This window comes from Marmota marmota, unplaced genomic scaffold (genome assembly GCF_001458135.2).
Source record: "Marmota marmota marmota unplaced genomic scaffold, marMar, whole genome shotgun sequence".
In the NCBI taxonomy this organism is placed as follows: domain Eukaryota; kingdom Metazoa; phylum Chordata; class Mammalia; order Rodentia; family Sciuridae; genus Marmota; species Marmota marmota.
In genome coordinates this window covers 14,079,212-14,103,522 of record NW_026000016.1, presented here as the reverse complement: position 1 = coordinate 14,103,522, position 24,311 = coordinate 14,079,212, and the positions used below count along the sequence as shown (strand labels likewise).

The following is a 24,311-nucleotide window of genomic DNA, read 5'->3' as shown; positions in this document are numbered from 1 at the left end:
AAGAGTGCCTCTGAAGCCAGGCCTCAGCAGATTCTCATGGACAAACTCCTATTTAAATACAGTGAAACACATGAGGGAACAATCCACCATGAGTGAGGCCCAAGAAATGTAGGATTAGAGCCCCACAGACCTGAGAAAATAGAATGCTGAATAAGTGTGCTTGAAATGGAAGGACTTCGTTCATCAAGGAAGGCCAGTTACAAAGAGAACCAAACAGAACTTGTAGAAATTAAAACATAGTAGTTGAAATTTAAAAACTCATAGTAGAGACTAATCAATAATGGAAAAATAGGAAAAGGTAGGAAATTTGGAGAAGAAAAAATAACAAATAATGACAAATTAATATCACTGAGTAGAACAGGGAGACAGATCTGAGGAATTCTCCAGATTGGTAATACAGAGATGAAGAGATGAAGAATATTATAGACAAATTAAGAGATATGAAGGATGGAACAAAATGATCCAATAAACACTCACAGATGTTTCAGAGGAAGCCAAATGAAAGAATAAAGGAAAGGCCAAGTAAGTTAGAGACAACAGATGAAGAATTTCCAGAACTGATGAATAATAAACCCTTGGTCCCAAGCAGCAAAACCATCTGACATATTAGTAATAAAAATAAATACATATGTGGGCCTGGAATAAAGAAACCAGAGAATGCCAAAGGGTGAAGGGATTTTGAAAACAACTAGAGTGGAGATTGTCTGAAAAAGAACAGGCTAAGAGCAGATTCACAGCAATTCAATCTAGACGACACTGTGATGTCTTCCAGCTGCTCTGAAAGAATCCTCCTCCATCTAGAATAGAATACCCAGCTAAACTCCACACCCTTAGACAGTGATGGTCAGATAAAGAGATTTTAGAACACCAACTGAAAGAAAAGATTCCACAGACCCTCATCCAAAGAATTATCAAGTGTTGTACTTCAGGAAGAAGAAAACTGAATACAGAGAGAAAGAACTGGAGCCAAGAGAAGAGGAAGGAAGAGACAGAGGAGGACATGACCTGAAGATATTCAGAAATATCATAATACCCATGTTATGACCACTGTGTGGCATCGGCTCAGAGGTTGATAAAAGTGTTCACAATGGAAGATGGGAGCTCAGTATCTGTCAGAGATAAAATCATAAATCAATAAAACAATTCAAAATTTTAAAAAAATTAAAAAGGGGCGATACTGAAATAATTGACTATCCAAAGAACAAGAAAGAAATTTCTTTGTCACATTTTAGGAAAGAGTAGATTCCAGGTGGATTAAAGATCCAAATATACAAAAGAAAGCCTTAAAGCTTTGTTGGTAAAAATTAGAATATCATCAAAGTGGGGAGAATTTAAAAAAATGTGCACAAAAAAGCACAAAGCATAAACAAAAAGAAATCTGACTGTCCAACCTCAACTTTACAATGATAAAAGACAGCATAGCAATGTTGATACACACTGGAAAATAAGAGCGTGGCATCTGCAACATGTATACCTGACAAAGACCTCAGATAAGACAGTAAGAAAGCAATGACCTAATGGAAAAACAGAAAAATAGAAATTCACAGAAGAAAAATAACTAATTAATGACAAAATGAAATGATCCTCAAACTCATTAGCTATCAGGGATTCTACTTCCGAGGTACCAACTGAACCCAATCGAAAAACTAAAGTCTGACAACACTAGATATTGGCAAGAATGAGGAAAAGTGGGATTTCTTCTATGTTGCTAATGGGTTTATAAATAATATCAATCACTTTAGAGAGCCACTTGGCAATGCCCAATGAAACTGAAGATGCTGTACCCTGTCACTTGGCCATTCCACTGCCTGGTGGGTTTCCTAGAGAAAAATGAGACATGAAATCCAAGAGACACCAAGAGGACCTCTGCCATGGGTAACCGAGAGAAGAACCAATTCCACTGTCTCCAGAAGATTATAGCCAGGGAGGGCTTCACCATGTAGTGGTTATATGAATAATGAATAATCCAGAGTTATAAAGTAGTTATCTAGACAGATCTCTAAAAAAAGGGGGACATGTGAAACAAAACCCAGTGGCAAAAATACAGATGAAGCTGTGTGTGTAGATTTGTAAGTACATGAAATAATGGTAAATGTGATTTATGGATAAGTAAGTGGTAAAATAAAAAACACAAACAGGAAAGATGCACTCCAACTTCAAGTTACTCTGAGGAAGTAGGAAAGAGAAAGAGAATGAAATAGAACATTTTTATTCTTAAAATTTAAAGAAAGAGGGGTATGCAGGTAGTGGGCACAGTGCTCCAGGTTCAAGCCACCCATGTTGAGCTGCATGAAAGGCAACAGCAGCTGAAGGCACAGAAAGCCTGGAGGCTGACAGAAATCTTCTGAGTTCTCTCTATCCCAGTGCTCAGAATGAAAGCATGGCACTGTGGGCAGGCAGGTGTGCAGTCAGCAGAAGCCTGGCCTTTCCTTCCCACAGCCTTCTATAGCACCCCTATGGACCTTGACTTCTATAACTCCCCTGTCCTCCACAGGCCAGTCCATCCCAGCCAAGATACAGTGGCTATACAGGCAGTAACACAACAGGTCTCTAGGAAAAGAACCTCTTTTAAAAAAACAACAACAACAACAAAAAAACAAACTCTAGATCCATGGTGTGACCAGCTCTCCCCTACCGTGGGGGAGGCCTGACACTCATCTTTTTGTTTGCCATATGCTTTCCAAACTGGAATGCAACCTCCAGGAGGGTCTGTCTTCCTGTCCATCATTGTCAGGGCTCCACTGCTCCTCATACCCAGGTTTTTCCTGCCATGTTACCTCATTCTTTGTGATCTCTCTGTGTATCTTGCTCCCCACTGACACTATTCTTCTAAAGGGCACTTGCTGAGTGCCCCTGGGGAGCAACTAGCTCTCGTTTCCAAAAAGTGAGGCCTGGGATGAGTGCTACTACTCTCCAAATCTCTGTGGCCCTATGGGAGAGGACAGGGATGGTGCAGTCAGAATGGGATGGGTATGGTGGGGTCGATTTGCACGTGAGCTGGCTCTGAGGCCAAAGTCTCCTTAGTTCCCTAAATGACCAAGATTCCACCTACATCTCTCTACCTTCCCCCTCTACAATTGAGGCTCCAGAACTTATACTGCAAGCAGGCCTCAAAATTGTGGGAACCAGGGCTGGGTTGTGGCTCAGAGGTAGAGCACTCGCCTAGCACGTGTGAGGCACTGGATTCGATCCTCAGCACCACATAAAAATAAAATGAGGGTATTGTGTCTACCTACAACTAAAAAATTTTTAAAAATGTTAAAAAAAAAAAGAAAGAGGGGGTATGAAGTAAGCATCAGAGCGGTTCTCAGTCTCAGATAAGGCAGAGAGAAAATGAATCATGGTGAATGTCTTCACCACTTCAAGATGAACACTTACTTCCACTTCTTAGTGTAAAGGTCATGTTGAAGGGGACGAATGTCACTCTTAGTCAGTCTATGAACAAATCAGAAAACTTCTTCTAAGAGTCTGTCACAGAAATACCAATACTGACCAGACCTCAGTTCTACTCCTTAAAAATACTCTTTCAGGATCAGCACTGGAAGCTTTCTTTAGAAAGTTTTGTAATTTGCTCTAGGGGACTTATGGAAGGAAGACCTCCTCTGATCTCTCCCTTCAGGTCTGACCTTAGAGATGGCCTCCCTGAGTTTTCCTAACTAGCATTTTTCAATAATAATGTCTTATGTTTGACTAGACTATAAGCTTGAGGAGGGCAGAGATCATGTCTTGCATTCACTGTGGGTACATAAAGGCAAACATGAATGTTCTGTTCATGAAAGAATAAATCTGAGAAACTTTTTTCTCTGGTCTGTTACTTAACTTGAAAGAAACAGGGGAAGAATCTCTTTAGTAAATAGCCACAGTCTCAAAATTTACTGAGCCCTGAAGTTCATTTCAGATTTGGTTTAACAATAAAAATTTAGCAGATCATTAACTATAATACACCTCAAAAGGAAGGCTTTAAGTTAAGGAAATAAAATATTGCAAACATATTAATATGCTTACATGAGAATTAGAATGTCCTTCTGAGTTATATATAGGAGACTGTTGCAGGGCCCTACTGGGCAGCCCACTGGTACAGTCTCAGAGGCACGTATGGCCAAAGCTGACCATAATGACCATCTAACACTTAGTGCTGATCATTATTGCCTAGGGCTATTATTTGTGGTTGGTAGCTATAATGAAAAAGGCCCTCAAAAGCCATTAAATTTATTCCCAGCCATAATTTACTTAATTTTGTAGGTTTACTTCTGAAAATTTGGACTAAAATTTCTGAATCATATAATCTCCAAACTGGAGACTTTAAAACTTAGTCAAGTCACACTCTTTCCTAGAGGAAGTAATGTTTCAGGAACTTAAATGGTGGCGAGGAGTAAGAATGCATCCCATAATGCTCTCTCATTATTCCCAACCTGGTGGGATTATGAGATTTGAACAATCTTGTTTAATCACTGTGATTCTCAGAGATTTGAGGCCACTGGACTCTGGAGGAAAACAACCCTATCCCTGTCCCTCTGCATCCCATTTTGCTACAATAGCATCTCTATCTAGAAAAGTGCCAAAAAAGTGCCCATAGTGGTTTCTCAAATTAAACAAAGTTAATTTCAATTTATATTCATTAAAGAAAGCCCACAGCAGAACTCATTTATAACTATTGGGAAATATGATTAACACTTTCCTTTGGCAAGCTGTGCTACAATGCACCTTTGTTTAATGTTTCTGGTATAGTTCAAGGGAATGAATTACATCTGCTAAATATTAATATCTGAGTAACAAGCTTTGATATAATGATGTTTACTCTTTAACATGCCCTTTTTTTTAAGCAAAGAAAAATGTTTTACAATCATAGATTTATAGAATTCTCCTGGAAGGCACCTTGGAAATATTTCATAACTCACTTATTTTATAGATCAGGAAGCAAAACAAAAATTTTAAATATTGTAAATCATCAAAGAGTTCAGCAATTGGCATAAAATAGCATGCATACCACCACTCCTCTGCCCAACCACTGTGCCATAGAAAGCCCATGCTCATCTGTTTTTTAGATAAATGTCTGGAGGAGGATAAAGGTAATGAGTTTTTCTCAGTTTTTAAACCTAAGGCTTCTGGGTATATGAACTTTCTAAGTCACTGCATAAATACAGAGTTCACCCTATAGCCAGGAAGTCTGCAAGAAATGCCTCCAGTTCCAGAATGAGTTATGTCACAGGGAAAGAGTTCAGGTACCATCTGACTCCTCATAACCATCCAAATTCAGAGGTAAGCAAGGCTAGAAGAACAACAAAGAGCCCCAAGATGGGCAGGAAGTGGTAGGGTCTCCCCCATAGATCATGTGCAGGCCTCATGATTGTACCACTTTCTGTGGCTGCAGCACAGAGTGAGGTTGGGGTGAGGATGCTGGGGACCTCCGGCAGGGCTGATACCTCAGGGTTATGAAGGGCTTTATTTTTTGTTCTTTTCATATGGTGACAACTCCCTTCTAATTGAGGTCAGCTTTAGGAAAATTTTACATGCACATTTTGAGGGTGGCAATAAAGTTCTCAGACTCTTATTTGATATCTGAGGCAATTTGCTATGATATGAATGCTAAAAAAACACATGGATGGGTAAGTGTAGTGATGTATTAAGAAATCTTGAGCACGGCAAGGTGGCACATGCTTGTAATCCTAGCAGCTTGGGAGGCTGAGACAGGAGAATTGTGAGTTCAAAGCCAGCCTCAGCAACAGTGAGGTGCTAAGCAACCAGTGAGACCCTGTCTCTAAATAATATTCAAAATAGGGATGGGGATGTGGTTCAGTGGCCAAGTGCCCCTGAGTTAAATCTCTGGGACCTGCCCCTCCCCCCCAAAAGAAAGCTTAAGACAATAAAGATAGAAAATGACACATTAAGCCTGACTATGTATTCCACTATTGGATTTCTTTAAACCCAACTCTCACAATAAGTTTATTATATTTTACCTTTTGAAGATGATTAATCTGTCATATGAATGAAAAAATGACAAACCACCCCCTTCATACTGCATATTGTGGAGCTCATTCTTTGATATTTGGCAATAATTAATGTTTTCAGAGTTCCCACTGAATACAAATTTGGTTTCCTATTCGGGATCAGTTTTGACCCCTAGATTTGTACCGTCCTTGACCACTATACATCATCTGGTCTGCCAGTCTTCAAACTCAGATCCTGCCTTCTAGAATTCCAGCTGCCCTTTCCAACTTGTCCTGGGGAAGTTGTACCACTGTCCTGTTTCCATGCCCTCTACACATCCAGTGTGATGGAGTTGTTTTTAATTTTTAAGAAACTACTTTTTGGGGGAAGATAAAGTGGCTGCTTGATTCTGTCCCTCCCTCTTTCATTTGTTCCTGTACTTACTGATCATTAGTCATGTTGCGTGGCATTGTCTCAGGTGCCAAGAAATTTACAAGCAAATATACAACATGTTCTTCGCCCATAGGAACATAGTTTTATTATAAGGGAGAAAAGATGCTCAAACGTAAACAGGATTACCATATATTCTAATTTTCTGGGGATAGTTCACATTTAAAATGCCTATTTTGCCAATGAAATTATTAACAGCACCATTTTTTTATTTTTTTAAATTTTTTAGTTATAGGTGGACACAATGTCTATTTTACTTTATGTGGTGCTGAGGATCGAATCTAGTGCATCACTCATGCTAGGTCAGCTAGTTACTTTGGGGCATAACACAAACATGGCATTGTGATTTAATCACAAAGTTCTTGAAAAGTCAACTATGGAAGTGGTAGGGTCTACCTCTGGAGCCACAACCCCAGCCCTAACAGCACCATTGTTACTCTAAAAAATGATATGGTCATCCTCCACATAAAACATTAATAGCAAAGCAAAGGGTTAAGACTTATGGCTGAACCATACAGAGTTAATAAGCACTATAGGAATTTAGGGAAAGAGGCAATCAGTGTAGGTTGAGGCTTGGGCCAGGAAGAATGAGTTGGGTTTGTCTAGAAAGAGGGGTGAGAGAAGAGGATCACAGCCCTGGGGAGAAGAGCAGAACTCAAAGTCAAAACTCAGGTGTATGTGATGATTGAGGAACAGTACCAACACTGAGCTGGTTCACCTGGTAGGAAGCTCTGGGAGAAAGAAGGGAGAAGTCAAGTTTCAGGGAGGCTGGAAAAAAGGGCAAAGATTAGATGTGATTTACTGGGCAAAGAGGAGGTAATAGGAAAATTATGTCATGAAATTTGGTTTTATAAATGTTGTTTGGCTATTAGCATATAGTTTAAACTTGCAGGAGGAAAGGAAAGACAAGGTGTATTTTGAGGTTTTTGCAGAACTTTTAAGGATACAGAGATGAGCAGCTGGATGAGGTCAGAGAAGATGAAGAGTAAAGAATGTGAAGAAGGACACACAAAGAATTGACAGGGTTGGGTAATGAAGCAGGATTAACTGGGGAGAAAAAAATGCATTGAAGGTGATTCTGAGTTTACAAAATTGAAGGGTGGAAGACTGTTGATGCCTCTGCTAAAAATAACTAGGTTACAAGGGAGTACTAGTATCAGAAGACCTCTGCCACATTCAAGGGGATTGTGTGTCTGGGTAATGAACATCACAGTTGACTTTTTAAGAACCTTGTGATTAAATCACAATGTCATGCATGTCTTATGCCCCAAAGTAACTAGCTCATTTGACTAGCTCCTACAGAAAGTAGGAGTTCCCATATTTCTCTATCTTTTTTCCTCCCCGCCCCCTTGGTACTGGGGATTGAATCCATAGGTTCTTTACCACTGAGCTATATCCCCAACCCTTTTTATTTATTTTGAGGCAGGGTCTCATTAAATTGTTGAGGCTGGCCTCCAACTTGCAATCTTCCTGCTTCAGCCTTCTGAGTAGCTGGGATTAGAGGCATGTGCCACTGCACCTGGTTCTGTCCACATTTATAATTGGTATTTGCCCCCTCTTACTGGTACCTGGCTAAGCCAATTCAAAAGGCAGATGTGCTGACATAGAGGGGTGGAGAGGGAGGTACTTAAAATAATGAACGTTAGACTTACTCCCATCAAAATGGCAGGGTTGATGAGAGGATGCTAAGGTTGAATATAAAAATGTTTCTGAGAAATACCATGAGCTGACCATGGAGAGCAGTCAAAAGATAACCCAGAGAAGGATGCATGAAACACAATCTGGAAACAGTCACTGTAACAGAAAACTACAGGGAGCAGCCAGTGGGAAGACCTGACTGAATCCAAAAGGTGGAAGCTCTACTAAAGGTGCTTTTATCAGGACAGATGCAGCCATGTTTGCTCTTATACAAGAGAGTCTTGGAGGCAGTCAATATTAATGAGAGTTCGTGCTGGGAATGTGGCTCAAGTGGTAGCGCGCTCGCCTGGCATGCGTGCGGCCCGGGTTCGATCCTCAGCACCACATACAAACAAAGATGTTGTGTCCGCCGAAAACTAAAAAATAAATATTAAAATTCTCTCTTTAAAAAAAATTGATGAGGGTTTTCAATTCATTTTTAAATAAAGTTCTATGGGTTTTTAAGAGGTTTTCTTATTGGAATTTGACAGTCCACAGTTATTACTGTGACTACAAAGGTTCCATGATCATTTGTGTATGGATTTTAAGGACAGAAATACTAGCAAATACCAATTTCTGAGTTTTTCACATTTTTGATGTATACCTTGTATGAGGCAGTTTACAGAATTGAATTGAAACATTTGCTGGATTACTGAAGCCAATTGTAGGTTCCAGCAAAAAGCTACAGGGAATATAATTTGACCAATTCTGCCCTTACTATACAATCCTGTTTCCCTGCAAAAGGAGAAAGCAGGAGGATGAGGCATTACCTTAGGATGCTGGTGAGCATCTCAAATCAGCCAGACGATTCAGAGAGTTAAATACAAAGGAGGTGAGTTATGTGGCAAACACTGCTTTCTGTTTTCAAGGCCACAGCTAGCCCATATGGCACCACTGTGCAGATAAGAAAGGTGCCCTTCCTCAAGACACTTTGCTTTCATCTGCTGAGCAATGTCATAATAAATATACAAAGTGACAATGTTGGCAATGGTGATGGTGCCCATTATACTGTGTGTTGTGATCAGGCCGCAGTGGCCCTATTTATGCTACAGAAACTTATCTCTTTTGGCAGGAGGATGTTCTTGTCAACCCTTACAGTACATTTGTGTTACAATGAAGGTTTTGTGAGAATTCAGTAACTGGGAATTAGAATTTTGTCTTTGAAGTTAATCCAGTACTGGTTTCTACTCATTATGTGAAGGGCTCAAGAAGGATCAATAAAAGCCACCACCTTTCTCTTAAATTTCCACATTCTCACTCATTCCTTATGTAGCAAACAGATGTAAGTTTGAGGAAAATGAGATTCCTTTTCTGAGTTTAAGGAAGACCAGCAATGAAGCAGGGACAGGCATTAGACTCACTGTGGTCCCAAACCCAAGAAAATTCTGATTTATTGGGTCTGGGATGGGGTCTAGGCAGCTTTAAGAAACAACCGTTAATAAGCACAGCTTTGGCTGAAAACCCCTGGGGGTGCACTATATTTGAGTCCATTTCCTTGGTATTATATCCCTGAAGTTAAATACTTTAAGATAAACAGGTTGCCCTCAAAGTCTACCAAACAGTAGAGGCTTTAAATAGTTCGGAAGGCAAATGGCTTTCACCCCTTGTTTTACTGAATTTAAGCTCCATTAAATTATTAGGTAGCTATTTTTTCCATTTTCTTTGCATTTATTTAATTACTTCTCATCATTAAAGTCTATTTCAGATGTCACCTACTCAGAACATCCCCTAGTGAGATTTACATCCTCTGTGCTTCCTACCTGTTAGATAGCAGGCATCTGACATTTATTTTGTTGTGTCCTGGGGCAGGGTTCTGTGTTATGGGTCACTGTTGGCATACCTGTAGCTCTACTAGCTTGCACATTCCTTAAGATCAGGGGCCATACCTTACACATCTTTATGTCACCAGTTCCCAGCTCACAGCGTGTGGGCAATGAAAGTTTGTGCTTTCAACAGAAACTTCATGACTACTGATGATTTCTAGGTTAACAAGGTCAATGAACTCACTGCAAAGATTTGGATGTTCTCATGACTTATCCAGAATGTGAAAAGCTGCAGAGACCATGTCTTCTGCATAGCAGAAGTTAGTTGAACAAATGTTCTGGATTTACCAATCAAGGAGACTTTGGCCAAGATATGGTTAAGAATGGAGACTACATTTTCAAGACTGTAATGTCAAGGTCTGTGGAACACTAAATAGCATTTATTTTGTGACCCTTAAGTTAGCCAGAAGTCAGGAAAGGCCCCTCTTCCACCTTGGTGAAGCAGGCAGTCCAGAACTAGTGAGGCACTGCCTGCAGATCTGAAACCAGTTTCTTGTGTAATGCGAAAGAGAAAATTGCCTTAAATCCCAGAGTTCAAAGAATGAAGGCCACTGAGACAATGCGATGTTCTCATTTGTTATAGAAGTGGAGCAGAGTAGCCTTCAGGAAACTGGTGCTCTTAAAGAACAACTGAAGGATACCAAGCCTCACAAGTAGGCTGTGGCACACTGTGGACATTCATCACAAATGTTAGAATCAGAGTTGGGAGGAGTCTCTCTAGGGTGGTTGGGGGATCTGAAAAACTGCATCAGAATCACCTGTGGTTGACTGTTCAAAATTCAGATTTCTGGGAATATCCTATACCTACTAAATCAATTTCTGAGAATGAGACCCAAAAATCTAAAATTTTAATTAACACTCCAGGTATTTCTGATGCACAATAAAATATGAGAACCAATATGAAAGGCACTGAAAATATAGGGCTATACATACAGAATAGCTGAGACTCAACATGACTTATTTAAATGTTGCTGACCCTCCATAAAAAGTGGAAAAATACAAACAACAATAATTAGGTGATAGTTACAAAAATAGCTCAGACAAACTGTGTGATGTAATTTTATAGGTGTTATATAGTTATCTTCTGTTTTAGGCAGATCCAATATTTAAAAATACGAACAGAGCCGGGCATGGTGGCACATGCCTATAATCCCAGTGGCTCGGGAGGCTGAGACAGGAGGATTTCGAGTTCAAAGCCAGCTTCAGCAAAAGCGAGATGCTAGGCAACTCAGTGAGACCCTGTCTCTAAATAAAATACAAAATAGGGCTGGGAATGTGGCTCAGTGGTTAAGTGCCTCTGAGTTCAATCCCCAGTACCAAAACAAAAACAAAAACATATGAACAGATAAACTGACATATGACTATCTTTCAAAAGGATTCTTTTTTAAAAAATATTTTTTCAGTTGTAGATGGACACAATATCTTTATTTATTTATTTTTATGTGGTGCTGAGGATCGAACCCAGTGCCTCATACATGCAAGGTAGGTGCTCTACTACAGAGCTACAACTCCAGCCCTCAAAAGGATTCTTGAAGCAAAGCATTCATCAATTGGTTCCAATTGCCAAACATCTAAATAAGAACTTAATTTATATACAACTTTGGAAGATAAGCTCTATGTAGTATTTGCTTCCAAGCTTCTTTCTTGAAGTTCTCTGCATTGGAAGAGTCTTAGAAGTTTTTTTCCCCCTTCTTCTTTAGGAAGAAACTTTGAGTTCAACTCAAATTTTTATTTTCCTCTCTAGCATCAAGGGACTGAGTCTCATGAAAAGACCTACTCTTGAAGCTGGTGAAATAAACTGAGGTATAGCTATATTTTAACCAAAAATTCACTTTGAATATTCTTTGCACAAACAATAACTGACTGGGTGTTTTAAACATTAGTATGGCCACCTTCCTACTGGAATTTATAAAGAATAAAAAAAAAATGCTAGATTTTAAGGTAGAAATTTAAAGACAGGATGCCTTTATTTTTCAAATACTCCTTTTATAAATGAAATCTGCTGAAAAATGGCTTTGGAGTCAGATAGAACTGGGGTTAAATCCTGATTCTATCACAAGCTGTTTAAGTTAAATGAATTTACTTAAATTTCTCTCAGACTAAGTGTCTTCTCCTGCAAACAGGAATAAAATCATCAACATTGAAGGGATATTCAAATTGAAATTGATATTTTAGCCTTGTGCTTAAAGGGAGTTCTGAGAATACAGAGAAATTACTATCAATCAATACATAATAAATCAGATATGAACTCCACCTCAATTAATTCAAACCTATGTGAGATTAAATAGAAAATGCCTGTTTACTTTTTTTATAAATCCCAAGAGAATGAATGATGATATACAATAATGATGAAAAGTAGAGGTATTATAAAATGACAAAAAGTGACCCTATGTGTGTCTAGAGTTGTTTAAATAAAATGAGAGGCTTTGGTGGTCATTTCTGTAGAGCCTGTGAGAGGGTGACATTGAATGTAGTTAGGCACTCCAGTTTGAATTTTTGGAGTAATCACCAGTCAAGAAGTGTTCCCTCCCAGAGAAGTTCTGATCCCTTGTGGCTATCCAGGCAGACCATCAGTGCTGACCTCTTAACAGAGTAGCAATTTGTGTCAAGTAAACTAATGACCATTAATCAGTTCTTTTGCTTACGCACGTATGTAATTTCCTTTGAATGCAAGAAGACTCAAGACTCCAGTCCAGTTCGACAGCAATAATACTTTCTTAACTAGTCATTATGATGCTGAATTAAAAAATCATAATGGGTTCTAAAAATGTCTTTATTGAAACTATATTTTTTAAGAGTATTTGGGGAGTCAATGATTATGTCACATTTAAGTAACTCTACGTCAAACTGCAAGTCTACTGAGGTATGTCATGGTGAAAGCCAGATGGTGGACCAATCGCTGCTTCAGCAGATACCACATGATGCAAGGGGAGCACACTGGGGACTAACCTCCACTCTGTGATCTGGCAAAAAATTCTGAATCAAATCCGTGATACCAAGTTTACTTATTGTTAAACTTGACTTCACTTAACAAGACCATAAGTTACTTCTTCCCAAAGCTGAGTTCAGATGTTCAGGTGAGTGCTTCTCATTAAGTATCCTTTCATCAGTAAGACCTTGAGTCATAATTACAAATAAATTTTTAATGAATTACCACTGAGTTTTAGTAACTACAAAAGATTAAAAGATGAGATTATATGAAAAAAATAATCTACAAATAATCTTATAGTTTAGTTTCAAGATACTGTCATGGGGAATGTTACTACTACAAAAAGTTTTATTTAAACTTTTATTTTCAGTGCATTTCTCTTCCTATTTATAAGCATTTTATAGATTTTCATTCATCTTTTTCCCCCACTATTGTTTTAACCAATCTAATCATCCTTGTTTGAAACAAAATCAAGTACCATTTGTTATTTTTACATGTGAGATTTTATAAAATTAACCAGTCTTCTGTTCCTAGGTAAGTGGACTTGTCAAATAAATATACTACTGGGGTACTATCTCATAAAAGGTGGAGTAAGAAAGAATACTTTATATTTACAAAATGTTTTTCAAGTGTGCAGTAGATAGCCTTGGCACTATTATGTAGAAGAACCACTTTATCTCTTTTCCAAATTAGTCAGATCCAAAAGATTTGGATCAGGAAGATGAATTTCTTTTTATATCTTTACTGTTAAACTGAGTATAGTTATTCTATAAGACCTATAATTAATGGCTACTTCCAAAAATCACTTTACATTGTCATATGTGGGTTAATAAACCTGCAGTTAGAGAAAATATGACAAAGGAAAATGTATTAGGGAATTAAGATAATTGTATTCAAATTTATACTCAATCTTGGTTTCTACTTGTTTTACTTTCATTGGCAATTTAACTAGTAGAAATTTACAACAATGTTTTGATTTTTTTGTTTCAAATTAATTATGAGAAGACATGAGGATAGACATTTGCATCACACTCATTATATCAAGATGAAAAATAAAACCCTATGCTTACTTGTTCACCCAACATGTATTTATGGAAAACCAGTTCTTGTGAAGTGTGTAAGGGAGGGAAAGACTTCCCTCCACCCCATGAGGATTCAGTTGAGTCTGAAATAAACTAACAGGCAGGTTAGCAAGACAAAAAGTATACTAATTCACTATGTGCAAAGACACATGAATACCTAGAAACATAGTGAGAGCAGACACTTAGTATAACTTCTTCACAGGGGCAGGGGAACACACACACACACAAATTGGCCCCAAGAATGGTGCTAGCCTGTGACCAAGTCTGTCTGGTTGTGGCATCACTCTCCAGTTATGCTTCTGTGATCTGAGCTGATGCCCCTAGCCTATGAAATTGCCAGGTAATAGATTCATGACAACTGAGTTCTTCATGGAGGGTCTGTGTCATAAGGCAGACGACCCTGATATCACATTCATACTCTGAATAAGGACAATAAGAAAGTCCAGGGTAACCTCTGAAGTATGAGATTATGGAGGTCTTTAAGTTTTCTATATTTTTTTAGGTCTGGTATTTTGTAAGCATAAATTATTTGTGTAGTCAGGGGAAAAAATGAAAATATGTCTATGAATAAACACAACAAGGGAACAAATGAACATAAAATATTTGTTGATTAAGACTATTGGCTATTTAGGGATAGATTTCTGTCTGTTTTCAAGTTATTATATTTTCCTAATAGAATTTTAATGATAGATTTAACTCAACAATAAAAGAAGCATATGGAAATTTTGAGCTCTTTGATTTGAATAATTGGCTTTATTAGGTATTAGGAGTAGAGGCTTCACTGCTGTTTGTATTTCTAGCAGGAGTAGGGCTGTGAAAAAATTAAGGCACAATCTCTATTTGTTTATAATTCACTTTTTCAAACTCTTGTATAATGTCCAGTCTGGAATGGTGGAATAAACCTCTCTATTAGTCTACTTGTAATGATCTATTTCATTACCATCTATTATGAAGGTAGCTTTTCTACATCATTAAAATGGAATAGGGTCATAGTTCCTAATTTCAAATACTTTCATAATGCTAAAATACTGCCCTGAAAAGAAAGAAAGAAAGAAAGGAAGAGACAACTAAAACAATTCCTGACTGCATTTCAGAGAAGTATCAGCAGCCTTGACCTTCATGTTCTGAGAAAGTCCAGCCTGTTTAAATGGAAATGGATCCTTCTTCATTTCAGCAAGTCCTAGTTACATCATTGACCGTTTTTCAAATTCTGTAATCTTGTTTTTAGTGTCACTTCGAGCTGAATCATTCTTTTCATAAATGGCCAAGATTGTGATATCTCTGTAGCTTTTCTTATTTAATACAACTCAGCTGCCACTTTAAATGAAAAAATTCTGATGGAGCATGAGAAATTTCCTGTTAATGAAGGCTTATGTCCTTCTGGCCATGAACAAAGGGTGTCTGGTACTTGCTAACTCCATTTAAAATTCGAATTATTTTGTAAAGTTAATTGTGAGTTTCCAAGTATCCTTTAAGTACTATTAAATTCAATTACTCATTTTGCAAACTAATGGGCAAGAGGAGAGGACAGGGAAGGCTCTCTGAGTCAGTCCCACTCACAAGCCCTGACAATGCAGAACTAAGTCAGTTAAGACTATCCTCATCAGCTATTCTACTTTTAATTAAGGACTTATTCAAAATTTCATTTTCATGGTAGTTGTGTTTAAATTTGACACTTTGTTTCCATTTTATTTGTTTGTTTATTTATTTATTTATTTATTTATTTATTTATTTATTTATTTATTTATTTATTACTGGGGAATGAACTCAGGGGTGCTTAACCACTGAGTCACATCCCTAGCCCTTTTTTATTTTTATTTAGAGACAGGGTCTCACTGAGTTGCTAAGTGCCTCACTAAGTTGCTAAGGCTGACCTCAAACTTGATATGTGCACAGCTGTATACATCCTTTTTGTTAACAACATTTAAATACTTCTATTTCCTAAAGTTATGTTATCAGAGTCCTGAATAAGGACACTGTTACAGTGAAGAACTAGGTCTAGGATGTGGAACTAGACAGAGATGGAGACACGTCCATGAACCCACATGGCTGTTGAAACACCATGGAATACATATACTCCAAGGAGGTACAGCGGGGAGACCCAGGGCGGTCTCTCCATATAGGTGGCATGACTTTCTGTCATAAAACAAGAGGGAGCAGATTTGGCTAGGAATGTGTGGAGAGGAACAGTGTGTGGCTTTACTTAGATTTAAAATGTCTTTAGATGCAATGGCCTGGTAATGTAGCTTCTGAACTTTGGAGAGAAATGTCTTACTTTAACACGTGATAGGTAGCTTTATTCTTATTTATACCTAAAAACTTAAGTTTAAATCATGTATTGATGGAGTCCTTAGAAATTTACTGAAAACAAAAATACTTCCATTTTAAAAGTCAAATTAAAACAAGCACTTTTTGGTTCTGCAGCAGATCAAATTGGCTCTTAAAATATTATTTTAACAAATTAACATCACCTTAAAATACCATATTTTTCTAGTGGTATCTGGGGTTGGGAGTTGTAAGGTGCATACCCAAGAGCCATGCCAGTGGGTAAGGTGCAAGGGCAAATTAAATTAGCTTCTACTTAGTTTATTATAATTTCAGCTACATTTTTATGGAATGAAGGCAAAACACAACAAAGAATCCAAAAAATGAAATGATGTAGACCAACCTTTTATTGCACCCACAATATTTTGGTCTAGTCCTTTCCGGTTGTCATTGAGTCCTCTTTTCCTCTTCCCATTGGGTAAGGAGTTAGCCAAAGTCTTGTCATCAAAAAATGCACACACCAGTTTTCTAAACAGAAGGCTTCCTGAGCGAGTGTAGTTTGACAGTATAGAGTCCAGCTGAGACTTAGGCATAAACACATCAAAGCCTTCAGCAAGTTGCACTTCTGGCTACCAAAAGAAGAGAAATATTTCATTAAACGCAAAACTTGAAGCATTTGACTTTGGGCATAAAGTGCAACAAAAACCATCGTAGCTCATAGCTGTCCATATCATGTGTATGACACAGCCTCAGCTTAGTGTGCCAGAATGTGTACTTTCTAAAACCAATCACCAGTTACAGTTCACAAAACAAGATTCTAGTACTGTCTCATCAAAAGCAATAGAGAGAAGTATACTGAGAAAGTATTCCTGTTCTTACACATCATTAAGAGATAATCACAAAATCATGTTAATTCTAGAACTAAGGGTCAAGCCTTCTATATGAAACACCCTCATTAATTTTGTAAACAAAGGAACTAAGGCCCCAAAAGATCATGATAAAAATGACTTAAACACAATTCAGATGTGCTCGGTGCATTACTGTCTTATACATTAAATAATTTAATTTCTTTCACCTGAGGTTACAAATGTGGGACTACTCCACAGGGCCTGTCCTCTTTCTACTATGTCAGGGTGTTAGCTGTGGAACTATTTTTTTTTTTAACCCAATGAGAATTTTATGTAATCTGATATACAAATAAAAATAATGAGCAGATTTCCAGGCCATTTCAATCCACTCCCCACCCCTACTTTCAGGAGGAAAAGCTGAAGTTATATCCCAGAGGACCCTGAAAAACCAATGCACCAGCCATAAGACAGGGATACAGGATCAGAAGACCCTTGAGGTGCCTTTCAGCTTGGAGTATATCATACAATAATACAAACCAGACACATACTACATTCTCTATCAGCACACCACGGATGTTTAAAACCTGTCTTTTCATCTTGCGACTAGCATATACTATTTCCTTTCCAAAGCCTTTTCTATCTTCTTCCTGTCATGGAGGTAGCTATGTTACCACTGGGCATCTGACATAGCATATTAATGTATTTATTACACTGTACTTTGTATTTCTAAGGTCTGGCATAGAGTACACACTCAATAAATTCATTAGTCATAATCTAAACTATTAAGTCATTCATTGTTGGTTATAACATGACAGCTTTAAAATGATAATTTTAAAATGAAGAAATGCAACTGGTAATTTTTATTAAAAAATAATATATTCAGTTGTATATACTTTCAAAGCTCATTCTTAAGATCTTTTACTTGTTGCTTTGTAAAACTAACATGACTTTAAATTTTTCTAAATCACATTAAAAATGTGAGGATTTTAGATTAGTTTCTGTCCTGGAAAATATGAATTATTATTTTTGTTTGTCATACTGTTTTCAAAATGCCTAGCACACTACAAAATAATGGATGCTCAGAGCTCAGCCTAGATTATTCGGATGACTTAAGAAGGCATCTGGGCTCTGTCTCCCTAACATGGAATTTTTGACTGGATTACCCAGAAAGTCATCTCATTCCTCTGCTTTGTTTGCCATTCAATGTTTGGTTTCTAAATGCTTGGCAAATGTCATTGTAAAAACAATGCTGTCAGGGTTTCCCCCTGCCTTTTGCATCTTGCTGCTTGCTGGTCAAAGGTCTGTGGAGGAGCTTGATGGGAGCTGGAGACTGAATACTAACTCCTAGAATAAGGATGGCACAAATGAGGCACTCAAGAAATATCTGTTAAATGATTCAATGTGGAAATATTAGGACTGAATTTTCCAACATAAGCTAAGGTGAAGTTTAGACATCAGCAGAATTTTTCATATCCTGTGAACTTTGATTCTAAATGAACTGATCTCAGATTTTTGCTAAGTGCTCCTAGATCATATGGAAACCATTAAAAATACCCTAATCTCACAGCTATTTGAAGGTCTGAGGTATTACAGAAGCTCTTAAATTGCAAGAAAGTAACAGGAAGGACTCCACCTTGTTTCATTCCTATAAACCTCAGTTTAGTCTCATACCACTAATCAGGTGCTTAAAATTTAGCCACCTGATTGCTGAGACTCCCAGAACTTCCCCTTTGATTCGTCCTGTTGGACTTGGACTCTGAGTTTAGAAACACTGACCCAACTGAGCTGCCAGGCAGAACTAGCCACTCCCCTCTTCATACATTGATAGAATTTTCTATGAAATATGTTCATGGCACCTTATTTAATAGGGAGTTTGTGTTCTCATCAGGATGAGCACTCTTTTGTATTCAGCGTGCCAAGCACCCAGCGTCCAATAGCTATTTGTCAGAATAAACAAAGCGCTATGTAAGAATTCATTCAAAATGACTAGTGCTGATTCAGAGCTCTCTTGTCCCTGTATAAAGGAAGTGGGCTTGCAAGTCTGTCATGCGATAGCTGGGTATACACCACCCATGTCTTCTTAGAAGGGTTCATGTGCTCCCTCCAGCAGAAGATTGCTTGGAGAAGACTGTAATGCCTGACTCAATACCTGCACACTGAGCACCCTCTGCGGGAGGAATTTCAAGCTGGCTCTATAGTGCAGACTAATGCATAGGTACCTATCATGCAAAGTAGAAAGTGAGGAATACTGTAAGAGAGATACAGAGCAAGTACTGTCGCTGCTACCATCAGGCAGGACTTGGCTGCTTGGGGGAGCAATGGAAAAGGGGCTCAGGGGTTAAGAAAGAGATGGGACAGCATTTTAACAGGGTCTTGAAGCTAAGATTTGGTATAGTTGTTATTTGTGCATCTGTTTCGCCTCTTAAAACTAAATATCTGGAGGTTTTTGTGGGGCCAAGTCTTCCTACAGCATCATAACTGCACTGTGATTTCTAAGGTACCATTCAGGGCAGAAGCTGTCACTGCTTTCTGTTCCAGTTTCTATTGCCGGACTGATATTGTTATTTTCAACTGTTCTTTCCAGATCAAGGGACATGAACTCATCCACCTGCAAGCACCTTACAGAGGTGTAAATAGTCTGATTAGCTGCACAGCAGCCTGCAGCAGCAAGGGCAAAGGTGGCTAAGCTCTACCCCTCCTGCTCTTCCTGGCCTGCCTCCTGTTCAGAGTTCTTGGCAGGCAGTTACTGAGCACTAAACATGTCTGTCAGGTGCCACAAAGCACCGATTTCTAAAATAAAGCTGGGGGTGGGGGATGGCTTTATTTTTTTGAAACATGATCCACAGCTTCACATACATAGTTAAAAACAGATTAAAACCCTTTAATTGAATAACTACATCTTTTCTTTTTGTTTACTGGTGGTAGTTTAAATGAGGTTTCTCTGATTACTAAAGATAGTTATGATATAAATGAACACTATTCCAAATGAGTATCATTTTAAAAACTAAACTTCCCTTGACAGATTCACTATTTGATACTCTGTAGATTCTACTGATTGTTGTGGTAATATGATCTTTAAATGATAACATCCCAATTATGGGGTACAATTTACAACACAGTCATCATTTTAAGGGGTTGAATCTCTGAGTTCTCACTATAAGTCTGGATTTTTGAGTATGCTTTGATTATTGGGGTGCCTAAGCATAAGCACAATAATGTATAGATACTGCCTTTTCCTTATCCAGTGGTATCACAGTTTACTTTTAGAGAAGATGGAGGGAAAAACTGCATATTGTCCTGATGGCTCTTCAAAATATCCTTGGCTCCAGGCCTGCCCACTATTTTGCTTCTTACATTTCAGTTGTGGTCTCCCTTTGCTTACAAGTAATTGGGGTTAAGAAGTAGTTTGGGTGAGAGATCCATGCCCCTCAAGTTCCTATGAGCATATCATGTGACTGCCCTATGTAATCTAAAGAAAAACAAGACAATTTTAAGGATACCATACAAATTAATCACACAGGGAGAAATTTCCCCTATATACTATTTTGTTTTGTTATGGCACTGGGGATTGAACCAAGAAATATTCTACCACTAAGATACATCCCTAGCCTTTTTATTTTAAAATTTTTTTATTTGGGGACAGGGTGGTCTTGACTTTGTGATCCTCCTGCCTTAGACTCTGAATAGCTGGGATTATATTGTGTGCTCTTGTGCTTGACTAGGCTATTTTATATTACTAATTCAAAATTATAGTAAAGTTCATATAAAGTTACATATAGTCATTAGTTAGAAGAGTAAAAAGAAATGAATAAACATTCATGCTAGGCATTAGACCTAGATTTTCAATTGCAAATTAATAAATTATACATACAGCTTTCAATACCCACACTTACAGGACATACATGAAGTTGTCTGCATGAGACCATGGGGTGTCAGGATTAGGAAGGCAAAGCTGGCTGGCTAGTTAAGTCTCAGACTGGCTCAGGACTGAAACCTGAAAGAAAACTATAGAGGAAGAGGCAGAGACTGATGAATAAGACTGATTTTATACTGCAAGATGGATAAGAGGATTGATAAGAATGTTTAAAGGATGTGAATTTAGTCTTTTTGTTTATCATCATACAATGATGCTCACTTACTATTTATTTATCTATGTTCCTAGGAAAATGAGCTTCAGCTAATGAAAAGAATAATTTAAAAACACACAAAAATTCGTAATTGATTTTATTTTGCTCATAAATGTGATCTGTTTCTATTTGAGAAAACCTAAAATTGTTTCTAATAAATCAGGCCTGATCCAGGTAGACTTTCTGTTACCATTTATTAAATGCTAGCCAAGAACATGGCCAATGAGACTCAAAGGCAGGCCTGGTCTGGTTGGCCCAGTGAATATAACTCAAAATAGGTATGGCCTGAGGCTGTGCTAGGCTGAGAACCCTTCATGGATGGAGCAGAAGCTTGCTGGATATACCATATCAAGACCAACTTTGTAAGGTGGATGCTCTATATTAAGTAAAGAATGCTTGGCTGAAAGAAAGTCCTTGAAACAGTAAGCATAACCTGTACTATATACTAGCATATACTTAATGTTGAATAAGATAAAAATTATGGAAATCATTAAAAAACTAATTCTTTTCTTTCATAAAATTGTGGTGGATGTAAGAATTGAATTTTGCAAGAGACAATACAATTTGGTCTCTTGAAAGTTTCTTCATGCACTTGCATAATGAAAGTTGCCAAAGTCTTTCAGAGATGTGTTTAGCTTTTTCCTTCTCAGGTAATAAATTAATGACTCTGAAGACTAGGGCTTGACTTATGTTAAGATATTTGAGCCAAATGGATAACACATAAAGTTATATCGCTATGATCTGGTTTCTTCCGAACTCTGCTAAAACTGCTCCTCCAAGAAGATGTCCACTCTAAGAGTCTGTCCTTGACCCTCCAGGCAGGGAGGTCCTGCTCTTCCTAGTTCCCAGGAAACTTTCTGGCTGCCTGTATTAGAGCTTCATCCTATGATACTGTAACTACTATTTGTGAAATTCTCTCCATGTGCTCCTTTCAAGGACAAAGACTTTTCATTCATTTCAGTGTGACCTAGAAAATTGTGATATGATTAACATTTATTTGCTACTTACTATATTCCAGGCCCTACTTTAACACACATTTCACGGATTTCCTAATCTAATTCTTATCCCATGAAGCAACTACCACTATTATTCCCAATTTGCAGATACAAAAACTAAGGTTCTAAAAGTTAAGTAACTTGTTTAAGATCACCCATCATTTCACATAATGAAGCAAGAATTTGAACCCAAGCAGATTGTGCCCAAACACTGCACTCTCCACATATATTGCCTTGGTTTCAATGTATCAATAAATAAATGAAAAATTGCGGCTTGATTTACCCTACTATATCCTAGCAGATCATTTTGTCTTGTTAGGCTAAGAAGATACTTAAAAACAGATTCTGAATCCAGCAGCTACTTATATGGAAAACACAAATGCATTTTAAATTATTTATTTTAAGAAGAATGATACAAATGATTATTAACAAAAACATCTTTAATGAATATTCATAGATTTATATTCTGATAACTTTTAAGTTTCTGTGATGTAGGGTTACTGGAAAATATAGTAATTACAACAAACAGATAAACATTATTTATTTATTTATTTATTTATTTATTGTGTGTGTGTGTGTGTGTGTGTGTGTTGCTGGGGATTGAACCCAGGGACCTGCGCATGCTAGGTAAATGCTATGCCACTAAGGTACATCCCTAGCCTGACATTTTCTATTACTAAAAATTATTATGAAAATATTTTTTAAAGTTGATCTAAGTCTCTCACCAAAGTCAAAAAAAAAAAGAAGCCATACTAAAAAAACAATAAATCATGTATAACTAAAAAGAACAAATAAAAAATAATTTATAAAGAAAAACAATAAAGCTAACATACACCAGGTATATCTGACCTGAAAAACCAAATCAATATACATTAAAAAACAGTCACTAAGAAAGGAACAACTGCCATGGGTTGTATGCTCATGAGAAAAATAAAGAGTTAAATATTGTATTTAAGTGTGAAATTTGGCTTGATTCTTTGTAATTTAGGTTTGCATTGTATTTAATGTGCTAATTTAAAAAGGTTCAAATAATCCTGCTCTAAAAGAGAAATACTTCTGGCTATTTCCTTTTTAAAACACGATTTGTTCACATGCATCTGTTTATTCATACATACAGGTAAGTTTAATTAAAAATACTTACATTTGTTCCTGTAAAGCTACTTAGATAGGACTGTTAAGGGTATAAAAGAAAAACCAAAACTTATGGAGAGCTTCAAATATGCCAGGCACTGTTCTAAGTGCTTTATACAGATGGCTTCATTTACTTCTTCCAACAGGCCAACCCTACGAGATGAGCATTATTATAATTATTCTTGATTTACAGGGAGAAATCTGAGGGAAGGGGCAGATTCCCTTGCTCAGGGTTGCAGAGCTGAGAATCTAAGCCAGCAGCCTGACTCATAGCCTTAACCACTCACTTCTCCCCAATAAACTTCCAAGTAAACAAAATAAACAGCCACAGTGTAGCATGGTGGTTCTCTTTCATGTAATGATCACCTCACAAACAGTTCCTGAGTGCACATAATCTACAAAAACTGTGCTAAAATGTGCTTAGAAAAAAATGTCTTTCATGCAGGGACAAGAGAAGATGACAGACTTGGCTTGGGAACCAGCACTATGTCTTCTGGGTATGAATTTGTATAGGTTCTGTGAGGAGGACAGTAAGAACATCTCTTAAGAGTAGGGATAAATGACATCGTTTATTTAACATAGGATGGGACATGAATATTATGACTATTCATATTATCTAGTTTCTATTCTTGAGTGGCTGGGGTAGAAGGATAGAAAATCATGTAAATAATTACAAAAGAATACAGAAAAGTTCTATAAAGGAGGAGTGTTCAGATCAGATTAGAACCCTAAAGGTGGGAGGGTGGGTAGAGGTATTAAGAACAAGCAAATGGTGGTTAAATTGAGGAGTTCTAATTAAAGCCAAGGTTCTAATTAAAGCCAAGTATAGACCCAATGTTTAATAAGTGTATTTTATCTTTAATACAAATGTGGTTATGTTTTCATCTACAGATTAAGAAAATAACATTTATCGAGTACATTTTATGTGCCAGGCACTGCAATGATTTTCCCATATTCCTTTTTTTAAAAAATATTTTTTTAGTTGTAGATGGACACAATGTTTTTATTTTATTTATTTATTTTTATGTGGTGCTGAGGATCGAACCTGGTACCTCA

The 24,311-nt window shown here is 37.5% G+C and overlaps 1 protein-coding gene across 7 annotated transcripts in view; it reads right to left on the bottom strand.

Annotated features, from left to right (window-relative positions):
- The window catches only part of Bend7 (BEN domain containing 7), a 97,793-nt gene that overhangs the window by 38,499 nt on the left and 34,983 nt on the right, over positions 1 to 24,311 (bottom strand). For 6 of the 7 annotated variants that reach the window (XM_048809190.1, XM_048809191.1, XM_048809192.1 and 3 more), the window contains exon 5: positions 16,558 to 16,783. In XM_048809190.1, the coding sequence (XP_048665147.1) occupies positions 16,558 to 16,783 (226 nt within the window). The remainder of the gene's footprint in view (positions 1 to 16,557; positions 16,784 to 24,311) is intronic. The other variant, XR_007349723.1, reaches the window with a different exon arrangement.